The following is a 22,037-nucleotide window of genomic DNA, read 5'->3' as shown; positions in this document are numbered from 1 at the left end:
TGTTGCAAATCGACGAGACATATAAAAACAACATTGTATTAGACAACTTATGATGCCTTAACTAAAAAAACAATTCCTTGTTTAACATAACCAATAATTTTTAAGATTGTTTGGCTGTTTTGTTACACGATGGGTTATTTGTGTTTTGCCCACAAAGGGCATCGAAACTCGATTTTTAGTGTAAGCACACGGACTTATCATTGAATCACTAAACGAGGCGAAGGATTTCTCAGATTTACTTAAAAAAAAAAAAAAATGTGCTTATATGCAGAATATCTTTCTAGAAAAACAACAACTCCCTAGTCAACCTTTCATTCCTGTAATGAACAGTTTTATCCAACAGCATCTAATACACATAAAAGTGTATTGACAATTTTTCTACGTTAGCCTTAAAGCATTGACCTGAGCTTGACGTAACAGTATATCGGTATTGCTGAAATTGTTTGTTTGTTTTGAATTTTGCGCAAAGCTACATGAGGACTGTCTGCACCAGCCATCCTTAATTTAGCAGCGTAAGACTAGAGAGAAGGCAACTAGTCATCACCACCCACCACCAACTCTTTGGCTACTCTTTTACCAACAAATAGAGGGATTGACCCTAACATTATAGCGTCCCCACGGCTGAAAGGGCGAGCATGTTTGGTTTGACGGGAATTCGAATCCTCGACCCTCATATTATGAGTCGAATGCCTTAACCCACCTGGCCATGCCAGGTCTATTGCTGAAATAGCGATCATTTTTGTCTGTAGAGTAATATCTGAAAGCTTTCAACACGTCCCTCTAGAACCACTAGGTGTCTTTACACAACAATTTGTTAAATATTAAAAGTATGTTCAATTTGGAAACTCCCAAAGAAGATAGTTTTGGAGTTTGTTTGTTTTTTGTTTTTAGAGAACATCTCGTTTGTTAATTCTTACATTTTTAAGAGAAATATAGCATCCTCAAGTATCGGTACTAAGGTCTGCCCACTTCAAGTAAATTCAATATATGTCAATAAAGCTACATTCGCAGCATCGTTAAATGAGCATCTGCCAACCTTTTATAGCTCTGCTGTCACTTTTTTATGCTTAGCTTTCAATTGAGATACAAACGATTTTACCTGCGATTCGGTAGGGAAGATTGAATCATCACGATAGTCAGCAGTAGGATGAACAAACATGAATACTTTGAAAGCAGCTACCGGCATAATATTGTACTCGACGTGCTGCACAATACCCACCAAGGTGGTTTTAAACGGTTCTTAAATACCCCTTCGTGCCACTTAGAGACTTTCATGCTTTCTATGCTTGGCCGCAAAGCTGACGAATTTCAATTATCTTACCACTTTAAATCACTTTTTCGTGCCCCAACGCTAAAAGAGCGCGGGAAATGTCTTCCTTTTGGCCAAAGAAAGTGTCCAAAAATTTAGGTTCAAAATTAAGAAAAATCCGATTGAAAAGGTGTTTTTGTTGTTATTCAACAAAATGTCTCCCATTAGTTCGTGAGGAGCCTGTTTAAAAAAAAAAAAAAGTGAATTTGTACATATTTGGTTGTACTGTTCTGACAGCTACCCAACAGTTCCGAGTTTAATTTAGGAAATCAAGATACAGCGTATGATACGGTGCCTCTTCAACACTGGCATCGTAGAATACAAATTTGGTATATCATGAAATTCGAACCACACGCCTCTGCCCTTGTAACGCAACACATAACCAACAAACCTTCCCAGCATTACGTAACTCGTTCTAGTCACGATATCTAAATTTTAGTATTCTATGAGCTGAAGGGAAAAAAACACAAAAACAACTCGAACCTGACTCATCCTACAACGACTTGCCCTCGTTATTCCTGTACGTTTGTATCGTCTTTCCAGTGAGGTAGATTTTTATACACTGGCGTACTTCGTTTAATATTTCGTATAATAATACGGTAAACTTTACATCACTGTAGATTGTCAGGTTCTTTCATAAATAATATTGCAATAGTAATACCGACCATATTTTGTCCTCTTTGATACACGGAATTATATTCCTATCACTTGCGCATTTACAAATTAAGACAATTATATATTGTAGCATAAACATGCAAGTAAAATTTATTTTATTCGAATAGTTCTGAAAAACAAGTCAGAAACAAAAATCGGCACGATTGCACAGAAATACATTGTTGTGTAATTACACCATGTTATACTAATAAGAAAGGTCAAAAGTTAAAAATTAAAACAATAATATTGTTTTGCAATTGAAAGAACGTGCGGTAACTGTTGATATTTCATGATCTAAGAAAGTGTTTTTATACACCTACAGAACAGTAATGGTTTGCACTTCATGGTGTACAGTTTGAGTTTTGTTACCAGCTGTAAAAGTTAAGAACGGATACTGTAGGACATAAAGAGCAAGTGTTATCTCGAACTGACAAAATATTTAAAATTGGTATATATAGATGGTTTTTTTTTTTGTTTTTCCAATTTCGCACAAAGTTACACGAGGGCTATCTGTGCTAGCCGTCCCCAATTTAGCAGTGTAAGACTAGATGGAAGGCAGCTAGTCATCACTACCCACCGCCAACTCTTACGCTACTCTTTTACCAACGAATTGTAGGGTTTACCGTCAATTATAATGTCCCCACGGCTGAAAAGGCGAGCATGTTTGGTGCGACGGGGATTCGAACCCGCGACCCTCACATTACGAGTCGAACGCCTTAATCCACCTGGCCATTGCGGGCCGATATACATATGTCTGTGGACTCATGCTGCTAAAAACGATACTGGTGTTGAGCAGAGCGCAGATAGCTCATTATGTAGCTTTGTGCTTAATTTGAAATAATCAATATACAGATGTGGTGTGTGAACATTGTTTTAAACTCGCATAACAGTAAATATCAGGAGAGAGTACCATTCATTTCAATACGACAGAGAAGCACTTGGTGACATAACAGTTGATACCTTACAATACATTGAAATTTTTACTGCATAAAGAAATTCATCAAAATGTTTGAAGATTCCATAAATACCTTTTTTGTTTGTATATTTATATCTGTAATGTTGAAAGGACAATGTAAGTGCATATAGTCATACCAAAATATACCCACAAAACATGTTAAAAACATATTATCTCCTGCTCAGGTAAACATATACTTTGATCTAACTAAGCCTAAAATGAACTTCAAAAATTCATGTTTTTGAAAAATCACCTATCCCTATTATTTGCCCCGAATGATGATATATAAATTTGTTGTAATTACGAATATGTCCAAAGAAAGGTGATTTAAGATATCTTAACAGAAGTATGTACAATCTCTTATTCTCTCTTAAAAATCACAACATGTCTGTTACTCAACACTGTGAGTATTTTATTACTAAGAAAACAATCTGGAAAACAAGCCATATGCAATACAAGTTAGTTCACAGGAGTTCATTTTCAGAATTACAATTTTACTGGAAACAACAACAAAAAATACAACAACAGTGCCTTTAATATTCATATATTAATAATGCACAGCAGATGTAGAATATATTTCAGATATTGTAACTTTGAAAGTTCATTGTTAAGTACACAAATGTATAAATAATTCATTTTTTAATTTTGGCAAATTAAACATTGGTTTTTCATCAGAAGGATTATGATAGTGATGTCCATTCTCAGCTGGGTTGAATGTTGGTCTATAATATTACACGTATTGGATAAAACTTCACCAAAGAAACAAATAATATACAAACTTGTATAAGTATTAAAATGGATGGAAAATATATGCCATTATCAGATCAATCACATGATCACCAACTTGGAAAAATGGAATATTAAACAAAGAGAAATTTGTACAGAGTGAGTTATTATTATGAACTAAAAATTTTATTCAAATTGACAAAATCTGTAAATTACAAACTTATCCAAATGACTGTGATATATCTAAGAAACAAAACTCAGGGGCTCATTCTAACAACTTTAACTTTTAGTTTGAAGTACACAAGTGTTAATGTATCACAACTAAGTTGTTCATTGCATGATGACAGTTGAAAGTAATGACAAAACTTGCCTTACTTTGTACTAATATTTTGTATGCAGCTTCTAATTTCAACATAAAAAGTAACCTGTGTTCAAAAGAAACATCTTAATTAATCTATTCCCTTCACATATTTTCATATTTCTGTTTATATTCTGTCATTTATAACATTTTTATAATACACGCACGCACGCACACACTTTTTTAATAATATTTTTAAAGCATTATAGAAGAAAAAAACATATGTCAAGTTCTAGAACTGGATTTATCACAAGAAACTCAAAAATAGCAATCTCCACACTACACGATCAATATATTAGGTTCTGTTATATTAAATTCATTGAATTACTGATTTATATTGACAAATTTAAAATTTTTTATCTTGATGATGTATACTTTCAAAAGATTTTTCAGTTGTTCATGATTTAGAATTCTACTTTTGTTTGAGTTTATTGAAAAATTTTCTATGAAGAAATTCACACCAAAGTTGAATTTTAAAGACATACATTTATAAGTATATTTTCAACTCAGAACACAGACCGTTTTGGTGCAATTTTTATGACAGCAACAAAAAACTCAGGATTAAAAAAAAGTTTATTCAACTGTGTCAAACAGCATGTGACATATAGCTCAAATAACATGGATGTTTCAATGAAACACTAAACCAATATACCAAAAATATATACATCAAAATTTTTTTTCCATATAGCACAGCATATTTTTCTACAAAACAAAAAAATGCTTTTTTAAGGTATAATTTGGATTTATATGATGCTCAAATGTTTTTATTTCAATTACACCATGAATTATTAACATGCTTACAAACACATAAAACATCATATTTAATCAAATCGAAACCAATTTCATGTTGATTTACTTGAAAGAAATGCATGTACACTGTGTAATTTAAATATCTATAAGAATTATAAATTTTTCAGTAGTACAATATTAAAGGTTAAAATTCATTGCATTACATTAAAATATAAAACCATCTGTTATCACTCAAGCAACATTCTGTAAAATAAACTGTAGAAAAAGATTATTTTACACTACCATTGCTTCTTCAAAATAGTATACAATACATATGAAACCAAAAGAAGCTAAGTCTTAACAGTTAGATCATTTATGAAAGATTCCTATGTTTGTAAGATATATATTTCATATCTTTTGATATCTGTTAATACAATTTTTTTCAGAGATGTTCAGAAGATTTGTTATTATTACACTCTATCTCATAGTTCTGATTATTAAATTTGTTATTCTACCAACAGTATAATATATATATATATATATATATATATATTACAAATATATAGCCTATTTGTGGAACATTTACTCAAGATCTACGTAAGTAGCATTTTTTCAGTGGTCTATTTATTGTCCAACTATTGACCTCACAGAGTTAGGTGGAGTTAAATGATTTTTGGATTTGTTGGCTAGTGATGGTTCTAACTCAGATGATGAGAAGTCCAAGACTTTAAGAGTATCAACCACGAGATACTGGTCTGTTGTTTGCTGAATGGAATGAGGATGAGAAGGAATTAAACCATGATTTGCAGCCTGAAGCTTCTTGTGAATAGCATGTAGTCGAAAATGAAGCATAACTTCAGCAAGGTAGCCATGGTAATTGTGTCTGCATAAGTGGGCAAAAGTCATACAACAAAAGTAATGCACCAATTTTCTTGAATGATGTTTATTAAAATAGTATCAACATAGAAGAGGTGTACAAGAAAACATAAATAAATATTATTTTATTACATTATTATAAATGAAAAATATGACTTCACTTAAGATTTTTCAATTCATAGATATTAGTGTTAAGCAAAATGTTACACAGCTATGTGTTTAAATCGATAATGATTTGTGATTACTCTTTAAAGGGATACACATTTACAGTGTAGGGGTAAAATAAAGTACTATTTGAGTACGTTCATTGTGAGTGTCTAGAAAGCAATTGAACAAATATTCTAAAAAATTGAATTAAAGAGTATTTTTTTCAAATATTTTTTATGTGAAGCCTCCTTTAGCTGTAATAAAGTATGATAAACCTTAATTTATCTGTGTTTGTCTTGATAGCTCCTAATTCAGCTTTAACTTAGCTCTGACAATTTATGGTAAATTTTTAACCACAGCTTAACAATGCATATTTTTTTAAGTACTTCTTGTATGGTAAAAATTTAACTAAATCACACAATTAGTGTTTGATTAACCAGTGAAGAGTTGTATGTTCTTAATACACAAGAGAGTTTGTAATAAATTTCATAATAAATAGTTTTTGAGCTTGACATTCAGAGTGGCTGGGTTTTGTAAACTGTTACATGGCAATATGTTCACTGTAATAAACATTTAAAAAATCCATTTTTAACTCTTCGTTTGTGGCTTGTGTAGGTCTACTTACACCCCATGTGTAAACATTCGTAAATTTTTACAGCAGGCCATTCAAAATGTTGCTCACAAAATACTTGCATCATATGATATTAACTACAGTTACCTACACTAACATCATTTGATGCTTACTGCTGTTGAAGTGTTAATATTGCTCACAATGAAAATATCAATTTACCTTGCTAAGTGAAGCCATTGTGATGCCTCAGAATTTCTTCCTTGTTCAGTAAATAGAATGGCAAGTTCTCCTGCAGCATAAGGTGGTAGGAAAGAATCTTCCTTAATTTCTTTCTCACTGAGATGAAATAAAGTGTTATAAGAATATTTTTTTCTAAACACAATTGAAATGCTTAACACATTATGTATTCTTAATCTTAAGTATTTTGGTCATGTTGCTTTAACCTAACAGCTATGGGTAACAAGTACAAATAAGATAAAAGCAATGCATAATAATTAAACAAATAATTATTTTTGTCTAAAATTATGTTTGTTTGTTTTTTTAATTTTGCAGAAAGCTATAAAAGAGCTATCTGCACTAGTCATCCTAATTTAGCAGTCTAAGACTAGAGGGGAGGCAGCTAGTCATCACCACCCACCACCAACTATTGGGCTATTCTTTTACCAATGAGTAGTGGGATTGACCATCACATTATGAAACCCCATGGCTGAAAGGGCAAGCATGTTTGGTGCAACAGGGATTCAAACCCGTGACCCTCAGAATGTAAATCAAGTGCCCTAAACACCTGGCCATGCCAGGCCCTAGAATTATGAAAACACAAAAACATTACACAGAAAAATATTGGTCTTTTTCTTATCAGTAACATAATTATTAAAAACATTATTATAAGGATATGAGGTATGGTATTTTCAACTTGAACAGTACCTCATACAACATAGAGAATAAAGGGATAGGCCATAATGCCCCTTATGCAGGCAAAGCCATTCGTAATTTAAAACTGTTGACCACAGGAAAAGAAACCAGTCAACAGTACTGTCATCTAAATAGTTACTCTTTACAAAATCTTGGATTTAACTGTTACTTTTATAAAGTGCACACAAAATAAACTGTAGAGTTATTCATCAATAAGTCTATGAGCAAACATCTCAAATCTATCAACCTGCAACCCACCAAACTAACAATTAAGCCATGTTGAGAGTAGATATTTTGATAATACATGAAACAAGAGATTGAGAGATTAGTATAAAATTTTTAATAAACAAATTTAAGATAATTTACATGGTACTTCTTAATAACATATAAAATAATGTCCTTTTTAGCTCACAAATTACAATTCAAGACTTATTCATTTATAAGTTGACTTGCATTCAACTATGTACGTTAAGCTAGTTCTTATATTGTAATTTTTTTCTGTAAATTGTATTCTTTATGATTTTAAGAATTAGAATTGAATCTTTTTTTTTTTTTTGAAGAAAGAGAAAAAATTAGGAGTTACAGCAGACTATCTAATTAATGCTAGTTTAGAATAATACAGTCATAGACTATAGATTTACACAAGCTATTATTTTCTATTTTGAGGATCATTTCTCAGTTATGGCTTTGCTATAAGAGAACAAATATAGCAAAGCCACATCAAGCTATGTGCTGAGTTCACCGAGTGGTTGAACCCCTGGTTTTAGCATCCATAGACTTATTACTGTACTAGCAGGGGTCTATAAATGCAGTGCTTTCATAAAAATTTCAATTTGCTGTATGTTACATATATAGAAAATGTAACAGTAGTAAATTACAAGGTTTTATTTCTTAATAGCATTTGAATATTTTTTAAATTTTATTTTAATCTTTTAACTATATATAAAATGTTTGTCATACTAAATAAACAACATTTACCTCTAAACAAGAACAAATGATTATATCCTTAAGTACAAACAATATTCAGTCCTAAGTGTAAAAAGGCACAAAAAACACTACATTTAAACAAAGAGCATTCATAAATAAGCTAAAACAATATTATATAATAAACATATGCAATTCATATCCTTCGTAAATTTCAAGTGGTTTTTAAAGACTTTTTCTATTGATTAACAATTTTAATATGGAAATTTTAATAAACGATTTTCCTGTTTTCATAAAATAACACACTAATCAGATTTTGTACTTTCTGACAATTTCCTTGAAGTACTCTTCAGCTTGGAGAGGGCAGTCAAGATATTTCAGAACAACACCACGCAAAAATGTTAGCATATAATAGTCATCCACAGTTTCCCGATTTTCTGTGCAATTAAAAAACAAACAAAACAGGTGTTAAAACACAGTTGAAATAGCATTGAAGCAAAAAAAAATCACAACTTTTTTTTGACGTCAGTACAATATTTCAAAGATGCATGCTTAATAATGCTGAATAAATAATATTTACTGCACCAATGTTGTTAAAAATAGCATCTCGTGATGATTAGAAATAAATTGTTAACTTGCACACCTTTTCTAAACTATTCAGTATTAGCAAAATTATTTAACACTATTTTAAAAATATGATTATGTATAAGTATGTAACTGGGCTGGGTGTGGCCTAGTAATTAGTGTGTCCAGATGGTAAATCCAACACTTTATAGTTTGCATCTCGTCACTACAAAATATATCCTTCACACTTTAATGCCATGGATGTGCTATACAAATGATGATTAAAACCCACTGTTCAGTCAGAAGTAGACTGGCCCGTGAATAAGAAATGAGTGCTGTTGACTTGCTACCTTTCTTCCAGCCCAGAGATACCCAAGATATCATCCAAAGAAAGATATCATACATAATCCATTTTTGAAACTGCACATTCAAAAATACAATGTGTTTGGTTTCTGTATATTAAAATAATTGTTAACATTTGAAATATTTAAAGCACCTGAATTTGTATTAATGTGTAAGGTTATTGCAATGAAAACATACAAATATATGCAACAGTAAATCAGTTTTTAGTTTGGTGTGTTAAAACTGGTATGGGTAAAGTAATGAAAGTTTGGCCTAGTGGCTTAAATCTAGAAGTGTAAATAGGCTACCAAGCTTAATAGTTTGACTCACTGAAGCTATATTCTATCAGTTCAAAATGGTTATGCACAGAGAGCCCTTGTTTAGCTTTCTGAGAAAACTTTGAAACAAAGAAAATTGTATTGGTTGCTATTAACAAATATGAAAATAATGGTTGATTATTTAACATCTAACAGTTGATTATATTAATAGCTATTCTGTTGAGCTTCAAACTTTAAGTACATTCTTGCAACTAAGAAATGTTTAATTTACTGAATTTTGGTAATCTTACTACAAAATTCCAAATATAATTTAGCTTGTATATAAGGGGTACTAAATAAACACATTAACAAACATGTTTTCCTTGTTACTGCTCTATAAACAATATATTATTTTACAACTATGGAAATAAAACATGAATTATTATTGTTTTTTTAAAGTAATTCAAAGATATTACTGTTAAAAACCAATATTTTCTTAACTGTGTATTTTGCTAATTACAAACTTTAACTGATAATACATTTAGTAACCTTTGACTTTAGTAAGCTTATTTGTGTCTTTCTTCATAGAACTTGGTTTTCTCTCTCTTTTTTTTTAATTATAAAGGTGTAAAGTATTATTTTTAAGATATAGTTGGTTGGAATTTGTGAAAGGTTGTTTCATGTTGACAGTAGATTATCTGACACTGTTTTGTGTTTATGAACACAGGTTTCAAGCAAGTAAGACACAACAAAGGATCTACTGAAAGTAAAAGTAATATGAAACATTGTTAATTTTGCCACCTTAAGCAGTACTCTAGTTACATTGCATGCTCATGAAACCTCAGCCTGCACTTACAAAATCTGCTTTCATGAGATGCTAATAAAGAAAGAATGCTACAATTCTGATTCTGAGCCAGTATAACAAAGACATGCACTCTAGTAAAAACAATATTCCAACAATTGAGTAACATAACAATAAAAGAAACATTACACTACTAGTTTCCATTTTTAAGAAACAGTGAATGAAACACTGAAATAATTTTCCATTACCTTTGGCTTTCTTTGCTCTAGAAACATTACTCTCAATCATGTGCAGATATACCCTTAATAGGTGTGGGGTTTTTCCCAAAATGGGAAAACCATGCCAGAGGTACAGTATTTCCTACAGAGAAAAAAAGAATAATCAGCCTATTTTCTCAAGTTACATTATAATGTGATAAAGATGAAGACAAGAAAAATTTTTATTTACTGTTTGGATGCTTTGAAATGCACTTACTCCATTTTCAGTGAAACCTAAAATGTTATTTTGCAACAGAGTTAAACATCCTTAGAATGGAAATTATTTTAAGTAACTTTACTTTAACCCTAGAAATGCCAGCATTAGGTTTTCAATTATTAACTTTAGTTGTACAGGGTCATAATGATTCCATACTAGTATTCTATGGTTAATATTCAGCTTATGTTTCGAGTATGGTGTTTTTTATAACTAGATGTGTCCCATGCATTTTGGTTACCATTTTAAGCAATCTTACTTCCTTTTACCTTTCAGTTAAACAGTTTAAGTACCTTAATGTTATTAGGGCATTATTATTATTTTAAAATAAATTATAGAAAAAGGTTAAATTTATTCACAGAAACAAAAAAGATATTTCTCTATAAATGTTCCATCATTAAATTGTCACGACCCATACTTGGTAACCTAAGCTATCCCTTTCTAATCTGAACAACATTTTAGATAGAACATAGTTTAGGCATTTTCTAATTCAACTATTAGAAAAATCTGAGTTTCAGTTTCAATGCTTTTGAAAATTCATACAATGATATTTTCTTTTACAGTTATAAAACTCTAATGCAAGAGATAAAACCAATGAACCAATGTTTTGTAAAGATACTTGTATGCAATTTCCTTAAAATTTGAAAATTAAAAATCAAAAGAGCATAGGCATATGAATTCTCAGAGCTTTTGTTTGATTGAAAGATTTTTTATTTGGACAGCAATTCAAGGTTGTATATTATCAAACAAATCTGACCAAGAGAGGTAACATAAGCTGTCGACCCTGTCTGAAAAACTTTTCTGCTCGTTTTACACAAAACTTTTCAATTGGTGACGACTTCCCCTGCAAATTTCTGTTTCAGTTCTGGAACTTTCCTGTGATAAGATCATCCAAAACCAATTAAGGAAAATTTATATTTACTTAAGTGTTCATAATGTCATTTGAAATATCTGAAATTTACTCTAGAATTTGTAGTAAGGTAAGTTTTAACTGTGGTGAAACTTTATTATTTTTGTGATTTCATGATTTTTATTTATCTTGAATAAAGGAAAATTATGAAAAACTAAAGACATATACAATATAGTCATCAAATCACATTTTTCATATCAGATCAAAACAGCGATGGTACGTGAACAGTTTTAGTGATTAAATAAAATATTAGAGGTGAAAGATGTTTACCCTGGTGTTGGAAATTATGACACAACTTCAAGTATACAGAATTAAATACGTCACACTTATAAATACAAAAGGTAGATATGTGCTTCAAATTAAATGCAAAGTATGAAATTTACACATTTCATAAACAAGATACATATATATATGAAAATATTATTTTTCTAAATTAATATTAGACTAAATGAATGAAATTCCTTATAAATATAGTCTTAAAATTTATACAGAAAATTTGTATGGAATTGTTTTACAGACTAACTTGAATACATTAACAATTTCTTCAAACAAGCTGCTTTTTCCATCCAGCATCTGCATATACAGGAAGCACCCGTAGAGATAATAATAGGTGGCTGGCGACCAGCGGCACACCTTGTACAAGGTATCACAGCATTTTGCTGCATTAATCCAGTCACATTTATAGCTAAAAAATGTCAAGCATTCTTATAAATAAAACAGTAAAAATATGCACAATCAAAATGGTTGGGTTAATCAGGTTGAATAAAACTAATGCTTTCATCAGGTCTACTCATTAATAGTCTCATAAGTCAATGGTATCCAAAACATAATATTCCTGACAATTAGCTTAATTCTTCTTATCTATATAATCTGCAATATTTTAGATTAAACTTGTATTTTACAGAATAAAATTAACAAAGAATCAATAGATATTCTCAGTCACTAACTTAGTTCTATGTGCATAGGTGGGGTCAAAGTGTGCATGCCATGATCTTTTACACAGTGTCATGTAACACTTATTAGCTATTAATTTTATCCTATATTGCTGACTCAGCAACAATTTGTGGTATAAGAGAGTAAGTACCAAATACTAAATGTAAAAATACTGAAAAAAACTGTAGGTATGCATTTTAAAGATTCTAGATGTTATGAATGCAATATGCAAACTGTATTATGGACAAAAGTATTTTTATTCTTTACACAAGCATCACCCTGTAGTCATATTTGTTAGAGTCTGAGTCAGAATGGCATCATCAATTCACAGACAAGAGGTGAGTAGAAATAATTTTGTAATTGGTTTTTGTTTTGTACAACACACATGTACATTTTCTTTAAATCTTTCCATCTTCTGTGTAGATACATTTAGTAAAGTTGGGATTAAAGTCATCATTCTTTCTCCAACAAAGGGTTAGTCCACTGAATTGACCCAGTGCACCTTTGGTTAAGCCTTACTCTACTAAATACTGTACATTCTTTCCTATTTTAATCTAGAATCTGAGTGATAACAACTAAGAACGTTTCTCTGAACAAGGTTATTTTACTCCTGTATATTAACTGCAAGAGAACTGTGTTCAGCTTATCACATAGGCATAAAAGTACTAAATCAATTAGGCTAATAGTTACCAAATAAAACACTTTTATATCCACATGCAGGAGCATTACCAGCTTTTTGTAGGGGATTTCAACTATAACAGTGTAGGAGCACTTTAAATTTGTTTTATGGAGTTCTGTATTGTGAGAAAATGGACTCCAAACAATATTTAAGGATAAAAGAAAAGGCTTTGGATACAAATTCACATATATATATATATATCTGCTTTTACCAGTTAAATTACTAAACCTCAGAAATGTGATCAGCATTTTAACTAAAACCACTGAGTAAGTGCTCAGAAAAATAATGCTTGTGATTAAATACAAACTGTAGGATCACTTTTCACTGAATAAAAGGCAGGAAATAATATATAACGAAGCAAAAACAAATTATATAAGAAAACAAAAATTAGTAACCAAGTTATTCTGTGAATACACACTGCTTAATGAATGTAAATGAAATTACAGTTTAGTTAATTGAAAATGATCTAAAGTACATACTATATTATAAAACTAAAAATGGATTTCAAAGTCTCAAAAATTAAATACTATGTTTCATATATATACAGCCAGAAGTCAGAAAACTTAACTCACCAGTAACACCATATCTTCTCCCAGATGCACATGTAGTGGAACTGCCTCCATTCATGCTGAGATCTAATACTATCTTCATATGTTTGTATAGCCTGAAGCACAAATGAATGTTCAGTCCAAGATATGCAGTAAATCACAATGTAAAAAAATTACATATATATTTTATGTATGTTACAGTATGAACACTCAGTATTAAGCTTAAAACACTTTTCCATTCAGTACCTTACACTCCTCATTTAAAATAAATGATAAATCTTTTATTGAAGAAAACCATGTTTCAAAACCTGGAAAATTACTTTATCCCAGGTCTTCACCACCAACCCTGAAAGGTATAGTAATATTCAGTCATTTATTTTACAAAGCTGTTCAGAGTAGCCCTTCACAGACATGACAATTTATTTATTATGCATCAGATGGTTTCATCCAGGTATTTAATACAGCAGAGATTCCTTGCAAGTTATGTTCCATCCTTGAGCAAAATACATGTGTAGATCTTTGTTTATAGGCCTTATTGGGATATAATTGTTTTTTTCTCAACTGAGATAAGTATAAGTTATGTTTCTTAAAACTAAAGAAAGAGTTGAAATATTGATTTGAATTGATGAGCCTGTAAAAGGAGACATAAAAGGGTAAAATTTACTATTATTCCAGAGGCTAGAGAAAAAAAAGAAGTTTCTTTTAATTAACTGTAATATGTACAGATCATACTATACTCAGCTTTAAGATTTAGAGTTTTTAAAACTAAACCCTTTGCTTTGAATCTTGAGTTAACTATTACTATATTTTATTTACTGTTAACTATCATAAAATTTACTATTAGATAACTTTACCAATTCTATGAAACCCAACTTTTCTTCTATAGCTTTCAGTTTTAATTTTTCCAACTATTTCATTTTTGCATAATCTGGATTGATCATTAATAGATAATTTTTACTTAATTTGGACACATGCGAGATAAAATCAGTTAGGATTTAATAGACAATTCAGAAATGGAACAAAATGGAATGTAGTTGATTAAAGTTATGTACTGTCTAAAATGAGGTCATGTTGTTTGAAGAATCAACTTTGTTTTGCTGTAGCACTTAAATAACTGTCATTTCAGTGTTGTACCTCTACAGTTAAATCAGTTTTGTTTTCCAGTACATTTAGAAACAACAGTTATAAGTGAAATAAAAGGCAATCTGCTATTTTTTTGAGAAATAAAACTATCTTCAAGTTTAAATTTATTTATTAATTTTGAGGTGTGTGTGTATTTTGTTATAGCAAAGCCACATTGGGCTATCTGCTGAGTCCACCAAGGGGAATCAAACCCCTGATTTTAGCATTGTAAATCCATAGACTTTTAATTTTGATAACAATAAACTAATCAACACAACATCTGGTGTACCTTTTGTGGAATATACCAGCATTGACTCTATATAAACACTGAGAAGCAGGATTATCTTAAAGGTGAATTTTCAACAAATTTAATAATTTCCTTAGAAACTGTACGTTGATTAGATATAATTCCTGTGTGGTTGCCATATTTTTAAACACTTTAGATTTTGAGTAAAAAATGAAACAAAATATATGGGTCCTCAAGTTCCTCTCGGTCATTTGGCTGTTTCCGTGACGTTTTACAACTATGACCTAATATTTGCCAAATACGCTTTGTTGCATGCTGACTATTGTGTTCCTTTCAGTGGTGGTGTTTTATTTAGATCTATCTTTGTGAGACTATTTTTGTCTTGATATTACTACTTTATGTTTGTTTTATAATAACATGGTGTACTGTGTTGCTTATGGTTGTAAAAACGGTTCGGAATGGAGCAAAAGCTTCTTTTCATTTCCGTGCAAGAAGAAGGAACCGGCAAAGTGGCAACAGTGGGTGCGGTAGGTCAATAGGAAGAACTGGACTCCTTCAAACCATGCAAAGCTTGGTCAAGATCACTTTGAATGCTCATGTTGTGTGTTGGATCCCACTGTTTTGGATTCCATGGGTTTCAAGCCAGGAAGGTTGAGACTGAAAAAACTATCAGCAGTAGACAGGATCGTCCCCACCATCTTTCCTTGTGTAGAGCTAAGGACTGATCTCAGCCTGTTATGACCAACTCGCAACTGGCCTGGGTGCTATCAGTATCACTCACAGTTCTGTTACTCTCGCTCATGCAACCGTCCTCATCACTAGAACTTGTCAGATCTGTGTCAAAAGTAACTGTTCTAGGTTCGTTCAGAGTAGGTTTGAATTGATACGGCACTACTCAACACTGTTCAGAACACAAAGTCAAAACAGACTCCGCCTCTGTTTCTCCATATGCACTGGCCATGTTTATTTACATTCAACGCGCTGGTGTTGGCAGTTTGTTTGGGAACTATTATGTCACAGTACTTTACCTAGCAGCAAACATAAAAACTAAAACGTTTGGATTGCCGCTTGGAAAGGGCTCTTTCTGCACCAAGTTCTATGTTTCATTTATTAGCACACGTTTTATAAAAAATGTGATCCTGCAAAATTAATCAGTATGAGTAGTTCTTTTGACTGCAAACTATTCTTTTTTCTGTAAAATTCACCTTTAAAATATAATTACTATTTAAATACTGAGTAAGTACTAGTAACTTTATTTAAACCTGAGAATTTTAAGGGATAAATAAATTCATAATTCAGATTTTCTGGAATTTTGCTTGGATTTATTGATTTCAATAAATTAACACATTTAAAAAATTCTCTAATTTTTACGTCTGTAGGTCCTGTGAAATAAGCTGTTTACACAAGTTCTAATAGTGTGATTCTGTAGATACATCATTGACAACACTTTCTTTTGTTCAATAGAAAGGATTGTTTGTATACATCTTTATATTCTGTTATTAATATTTATTCCAATTTCTTCTGACCAAATCTCCAACTAGCTCTATAGGGTGGCCATATTTTTTCCAAACTTTTTTCCCTGACTTTTGGGCAAAATTCCAGATTCTTCTAATCCTTCACATACACACACACACACACACACAGAATGATGTCTCAAACCTTTCTTGTAATTCTAGGTACCTCCATCACCTTATTTAAAAGGTAATATAAACTTGAGAGCATATTTCAGATCATGGTATTACAGAAGTAAATCTTAAAAAAAAGGGACACTGTAATTTGATGATAGACAATAAACTACTTGCATTTTATTATTAAAACAATATTTTAAGTATTTTATCATCAAATACAATGAATTAAATAAAAGACATAAAAGACTGTTTAGTATAGATAATATTATTAATTTATTTATTTTGGTATTTGCAATCCGCTGATGCTGGAGATATGGAGATTTCTAGAAGGCATAAGTGACAGACATAAATAATGGAGACCAGGTGAGCATAAACAATCATAAGAGTAAAAGACCTAAAAATTGATATGTAGAGTGAGACTAATAGTTTGAAAGAAATAAGGAGAATAATCTATCTTGTCAAAGTGTTCTGAGCTATTTGAACCCAACCATGTGAACTTTGACAAGAAAGCAGATGATTATTGGAGGCACAAAATACAACTTTTATAACTCGTGTGACAGCGTAAGTGAATTATATATGGATACTATTGCAATATACGCAAGTTCAGCTTGTCAACAAAATTCTAAATTAATTTAATAGGCTTAAGTGGACTTTTGACAAGAAGAAGACAAATTTATAGTATTTAAGATATGACTAATAGATATTACAGAAAAATGTCTCAGTTGATCAACTGAATTTTAAAGCAATTGAATAGGCTTAACTGAGATTTTAACAATCACCAGCTTAAATAAAAGAGTGACGGGTCAAGATTATGTTAAAATATGGAGTTATATGTTATATTTTCAAAGTTTTAAATCAGGTGTTTGCTAGAGATGATCTTGTCATTATGATGACATCATGATCTAAAAGTTTGCAAAAGTTAAGAATTAAGAAGCTTCCTTGATTATGTATAAAAACAAATACAATATAAATATGAGTAATGTGTTATGATTGAGTAAGTTCAGTGACAGACACTATAGTAAGCAGTAAGTTAGTGAGGACTGACTGACTGATTGAGTTAGTGTCAGGAAAGATATTTAGCATTAGTAGTGAAAATGAATGTAGGTATTCTATTCAGTTACTTTGTCAATTATGCATTTGTTTATTTGTTAAATCTAATTAAGTTGGATGTACATACCATTCATCTCAGGATTCCTGTTCAAATGCTGTTTGTGAAGTTAGGCCTAAAAAATGTATAAGTGAAAGTAGCTATAGCAAATACCTATTAAAGAGATAAATTAGTTACCATTGCAGGAACTAAGTTTAACATAACGTTTACAACATAATCAAGGAACCCTCACAATAATAGAATACACCACAACACTGGAGTCAGAAGTTAAATTATTTTGGTGGAAGTAAAAAAAAAGCTTCGAATAAACTTTAACTTCCAAGTAGACAGCCTGGTTAAGGCACTTGACTCATAATCTAAAGGTTGTGGGCTCGGATCCCCATCTCACCAAACATGCTTGCCCTTTCAGCCTTGGGGCATTACAACTTGACAGTCAATCCCACTATTCATTGGTAAGAGAGTAGCTCAAGAGTTGGTGGTGGGTGGTGATGACTAGCTGCCTTCCCTCTAGTCTCATGCTGCCAAATTAGGAATGGCTAGCACAGATAGCCCTCATGTAGCTTTGCATGAAATTCAAAAACAAACAAACAAACAATCTAAATAACCAACACAAAGTAAGATCATAAATTTATCAGAGCTTTTAAAATGGTTAAAAGAAAAGCAAGAAGAAACAGAAAAATGGAAAAAAGACAAAAAGGAAAAAGACAGGAAATTATAAGAAAACAACAAAAAAAGACAAGAAGAATTTAAGAGATGAATTAACAGTAAGAGATGTAATGTTTGAACAAGAATTAAGAACAAAAATGAACAAAATAAATGAATCTATTAGAAATATACAAGATTACAAAAAGAAGACTGAAAAAGTACAGAAAGGCTGTGATGACTAAAATAAATCAATGACAGGATAAAAATATTTTGAAAAAATTGATAAGCCTAAATATTACACAAGTCCCCACTTTCTGCATCTGCACAAGAAGTTTAGCCTAAAAACGACAGAGTTCAATCCAAGGTGTGGCATCCACTAATGATGATGAAGAACTAATGCAATATAACGTATTCAGAAAATCAAGGATAGCATAGGAAAAGCCTCACAGTAAGCAGTTGTTGCATACAGCCTGAAGATAAAGAAATACTGAGAACAGTTGGCTTCATTATGCCTAGAAGATGAATTATTATACACTTATTCAGTAGCTATACACAGAATATGCAGAGACACCAAGGAACATTATTCATATCATACACGAAGTTACCAAGTAATAACACAAACCAGTTAATTATAAAAAAGAAAAGTTACAACAATATTAATACTGATAAAAATGGATTCTATCAAAATGATACGTTATGGCTGTTGAAATCCAACTGCAAGAAAGGATAAACTCCAAGGTTAAACAACTATTTGGAATCACTAGCTGTTGTAATGAAGAGAATTAATGACATGGTTTACAGAATCCAGAAAGTTTGTTCATTTGTTAATTTTGTGCATAGCTATTCAAGAGCTATTTGCACTAGCTGTTTGCAAATTAGCAATGAGAGACTACAAGGAAAGTAGTTAGTAAACACCACAAACTCTTGAGCTACTCTTTTGTCAATGAATAGTGAGATTGACTGTCACATTATAACATCCCCATGGCTGAAAGGATGAGCATGTTTGGTGACAATGTTTTGATCCCATGACTCTCAGATTGCAAATTGAGCTCTCTTCCCAACAGGTCAAATCAAGGACAGGAAGTTCAAACCAAAGGTCATCCACCATGATCATTTCTGAAAGTATGCCAGAGAGAGAACAAAACCTAGGAAGTTTCAGAGTAGAATTTACCTGCAAAAAGTCAACCTGTGGAAAAGCAAGAGGCTTTGTCATGACCACTTCTAAACAGTCATCACTCATGAAGCCATCAATGGATTTCCTTCATCATCTCCCCATGGAGTGACAGTATAGCAAGTAATGACATGGGACAAGCTACTATTCCAGCTGTATACCATAGCCCTCAGGGAATAAAACTACTAAAATTAATTAACAAATGGAAATTTAGTGAACTATTTTATTTGTGTATTGCAACTGTTCAAGGACTTCACAATAAAGAAAGGGGATAGTGTTGTAAGCTGTATTTTTACTGTTTTAATTTGGATGTTTGTTAGACATGATTCATTATCATAGTGACATCAAGATCTTAAAAGTTAAGAATAGAGTTCATTGTTAGTCAGTTAGTAAGTTCACCAGTGCATTAATAATCACTGATTCAGTTAGTTCGGTATCAGAAACACTGTTTGGTAGTAAAAATTATCATGCCTATTCTTCTAAGTTACTCAGTAAAATATGTGTTTATCTAACAATGACAATTAAGCTAAGCATACATACTTTTGGTCTTAAAACTGTTGTTCAAAGATTATTTGTGATGCTAGGCCTACAAAGTGCAAGTGAATGTGGCATTATAAAGTGCTTATTGAAGAAATATATTAATTTATTATCATTACATGAATTGGGCTTGGCATTATGCTTTTACCAAATAATTCAAACAAACCTATCAAATGACCAAGTACATTACAACAACACTAATAACTGGCAGACCTATGCAGCACAATTTACATAGTGTAACATAAACAACTATATTACAGCTAAGAGTAAATTGCAAATTTATTATGCACAATACGTGGCTCAAAATTAATAAAATTACCAATCAGTATTAAGAATTCAAAATAAAAACTGCAATGCTGACAATATCAAAGCATACCATATGATTACAATGAATTAAGAAAAAAAAAGAGCCAGTAAGAATAAAAAAATTAATTTATGAATGTACATTAAAAAAATAAGTTCCATTAAATACTTTTCAACAGTATCACAAATAATGATAACCAAGTATCTGTAATAAACTATCACTTTTAATGAAAACAAATGCATCTTATGATTCACAGTCTAACTGCATGCTCTTGCTAGTAACATTTACTTTCAAAACAAGAGGTTGTTTATTTCCTAGCCATGAAATTACTTATCAGCATTTGTTTTACTTAGTCATACATGAACTTAGTATAAACACATCGCTGCTAAAAAACCTCATGTGAAGAACCTTGTAATATAAAAGTGACTTAATATTTAATATACATTAGAAACAAAAGCTAGAGAGTTTTTAAGGCAACTAGAATGAAAGCTAACCAATGCAACAGAAGAAAATGACATAAAACCATAACTAAAAGATTAAAGACAAATCACTATCTTACAACAGGCTATAAAATGAAAAAATAAAAGGAGTGTACAATTTTCTCTGCATTTTTCAGGTCTGTGGCCATCCTGATCAAAAACATGTTAACATCACATTTTTTACAGCATGTGTTGTTTAAAAACAAAGTTATACTACGTATTTTCTTAAATAATTGTATGCCAAATTCACATATTTTTAAATTATTGATATTAAAATATTCATCAGTTTCTAAGTACCAATTCCACTAACAGCACAGAAAATTACCAATAAAATGTAAAGTATCAAACACTTTTCCTCAGAGCTTTCTTCTCACACAATAGGCAAATACTGAAGATACATACAATATGTATCAATATTATTGTAAAAATATACACATATATTACTTATAAGTAAAGCATCCATGAAAATTATGCATTTTAATTTCATATACCCAAGAATTTTCGTATTAGTTGTTTAAAGTGTATGAGAAATTAGATTTTCATACTTCAGAAATGTAGGAAATATTGAATAATTTGATAGGAAAAACTGTACAGCACACTACAGAGTGCATACAAACATGTGGATTTATATAAGAAGCTGACTACTAGATATTTAGTGTATAAAGTTTATGTAAAGAAGAGGAATTCTTTGTGTTTTGTATCTCATTAGTAACATGAAGGTTTATATTACTTACATCATCCACTTTGCCCTGAAGTTGTTTTAATCTTGCATCAAAAAATAGGTAAAGTGCTCCCTGAAATTAATCAAAATCTCATTAGATAATATATAAACACTTACAGCAGTACCATACCAATGTTAATTATTAATCTAGAAATGAAAAATGAGTGCAATGTTCATTATATTTAATCCAAACTTTATTAGATAATTATAAAAAATAGCTTATAGTGGTACTGCAGTGTTCCCTAGTGGCTCAGCAGTGAGTTTTGACAGAGGTGGGCAGAGTAAACATCGCCTATTGTGTAGCTTTCTACTTAGCAACGACCAAACCAAGTATTATAGTATTGATAAATGTTATTCTGGACCTAAAGAACAAGTACAGTGTTCCATGATATTAATTCAAACTCTATT

At 31.1% G+C, this 22,037-nt stretch overlaps 1 protein-coding gene and 1 long non-coding RNA gene across 2 annotated transcripts in view; one reads left to right on the top strand and one right to left on the bottom strand.

Annotated features, from left to right (window-relative positions):
- The window catches only part of LOC143223358 (uncharacterized), a 32,602-nt gene extending 12,749 nt beyond the window's left edge, over positions 1 to 19,853 (top strand). The window contains exon 2 of the long non-coding RNA XR_013012874.1: positions 19,482 to 19,853. This is a non-coding gene — a long non-coding RNA (uncharacterized LOC143223358). The remainder of the gene's footprint in view (positions 1 to 19,481) is intronic.
- The window catches only part of LOC143223995 (tetratricopeptide repeat protein 39A-like), a 69,319-nt gene continuing 50,590 nt past the window's right edge, over positions 3,309 to 22,037 (bottom strand). Inside the window, 9 exon segments of the mRNA XM_076452461.1 lie at positions 3,309 to 5,614; positions 6,545 to 6,661; positions 8,484 to 8,598; positions 10,375 to 10,486; positions 11,355 to 11,441; positions 11,443 to 11,473; positions 12,031 to 12,192; positions 13,692 to 13,783; positions 21,643 to 21,702. Coding sequence (XP_076308576.1) covers positions 5,356 to 5,614; positions 6,545 to 6,661; positions 8,484 to 8,598; positions 10,375 to 10,486; positions 11,355 to 11,441; positions 11,443 to 11,473; positions 12,031 to 12,192; positions 13,692 to 13,783; positions 21,643 to 21,702 — 1,035 coding nt within the window. The 3' untranslated portion in view covers positions 3,309 to 5,355.

The sequence above is a fragment of the Tachypleus tridentatus genome, chromosome 8 (assembly GCF_004210375.1).
Source record: "Tachypleus tridentatus isolate NWPU-2018 chromosome 8, ASM421037v1, whole genome shotgun sequence".
Lineage (NCBI taxonomy): Eukaryota > Metazoa > Arthropoda > Merostomata > Xiphosura > Limulidae > Tachypleus > Tachypleus tridentatus.
This window is presented reverse-complemented; position numbering and strand designations above follow the sequence as displayed.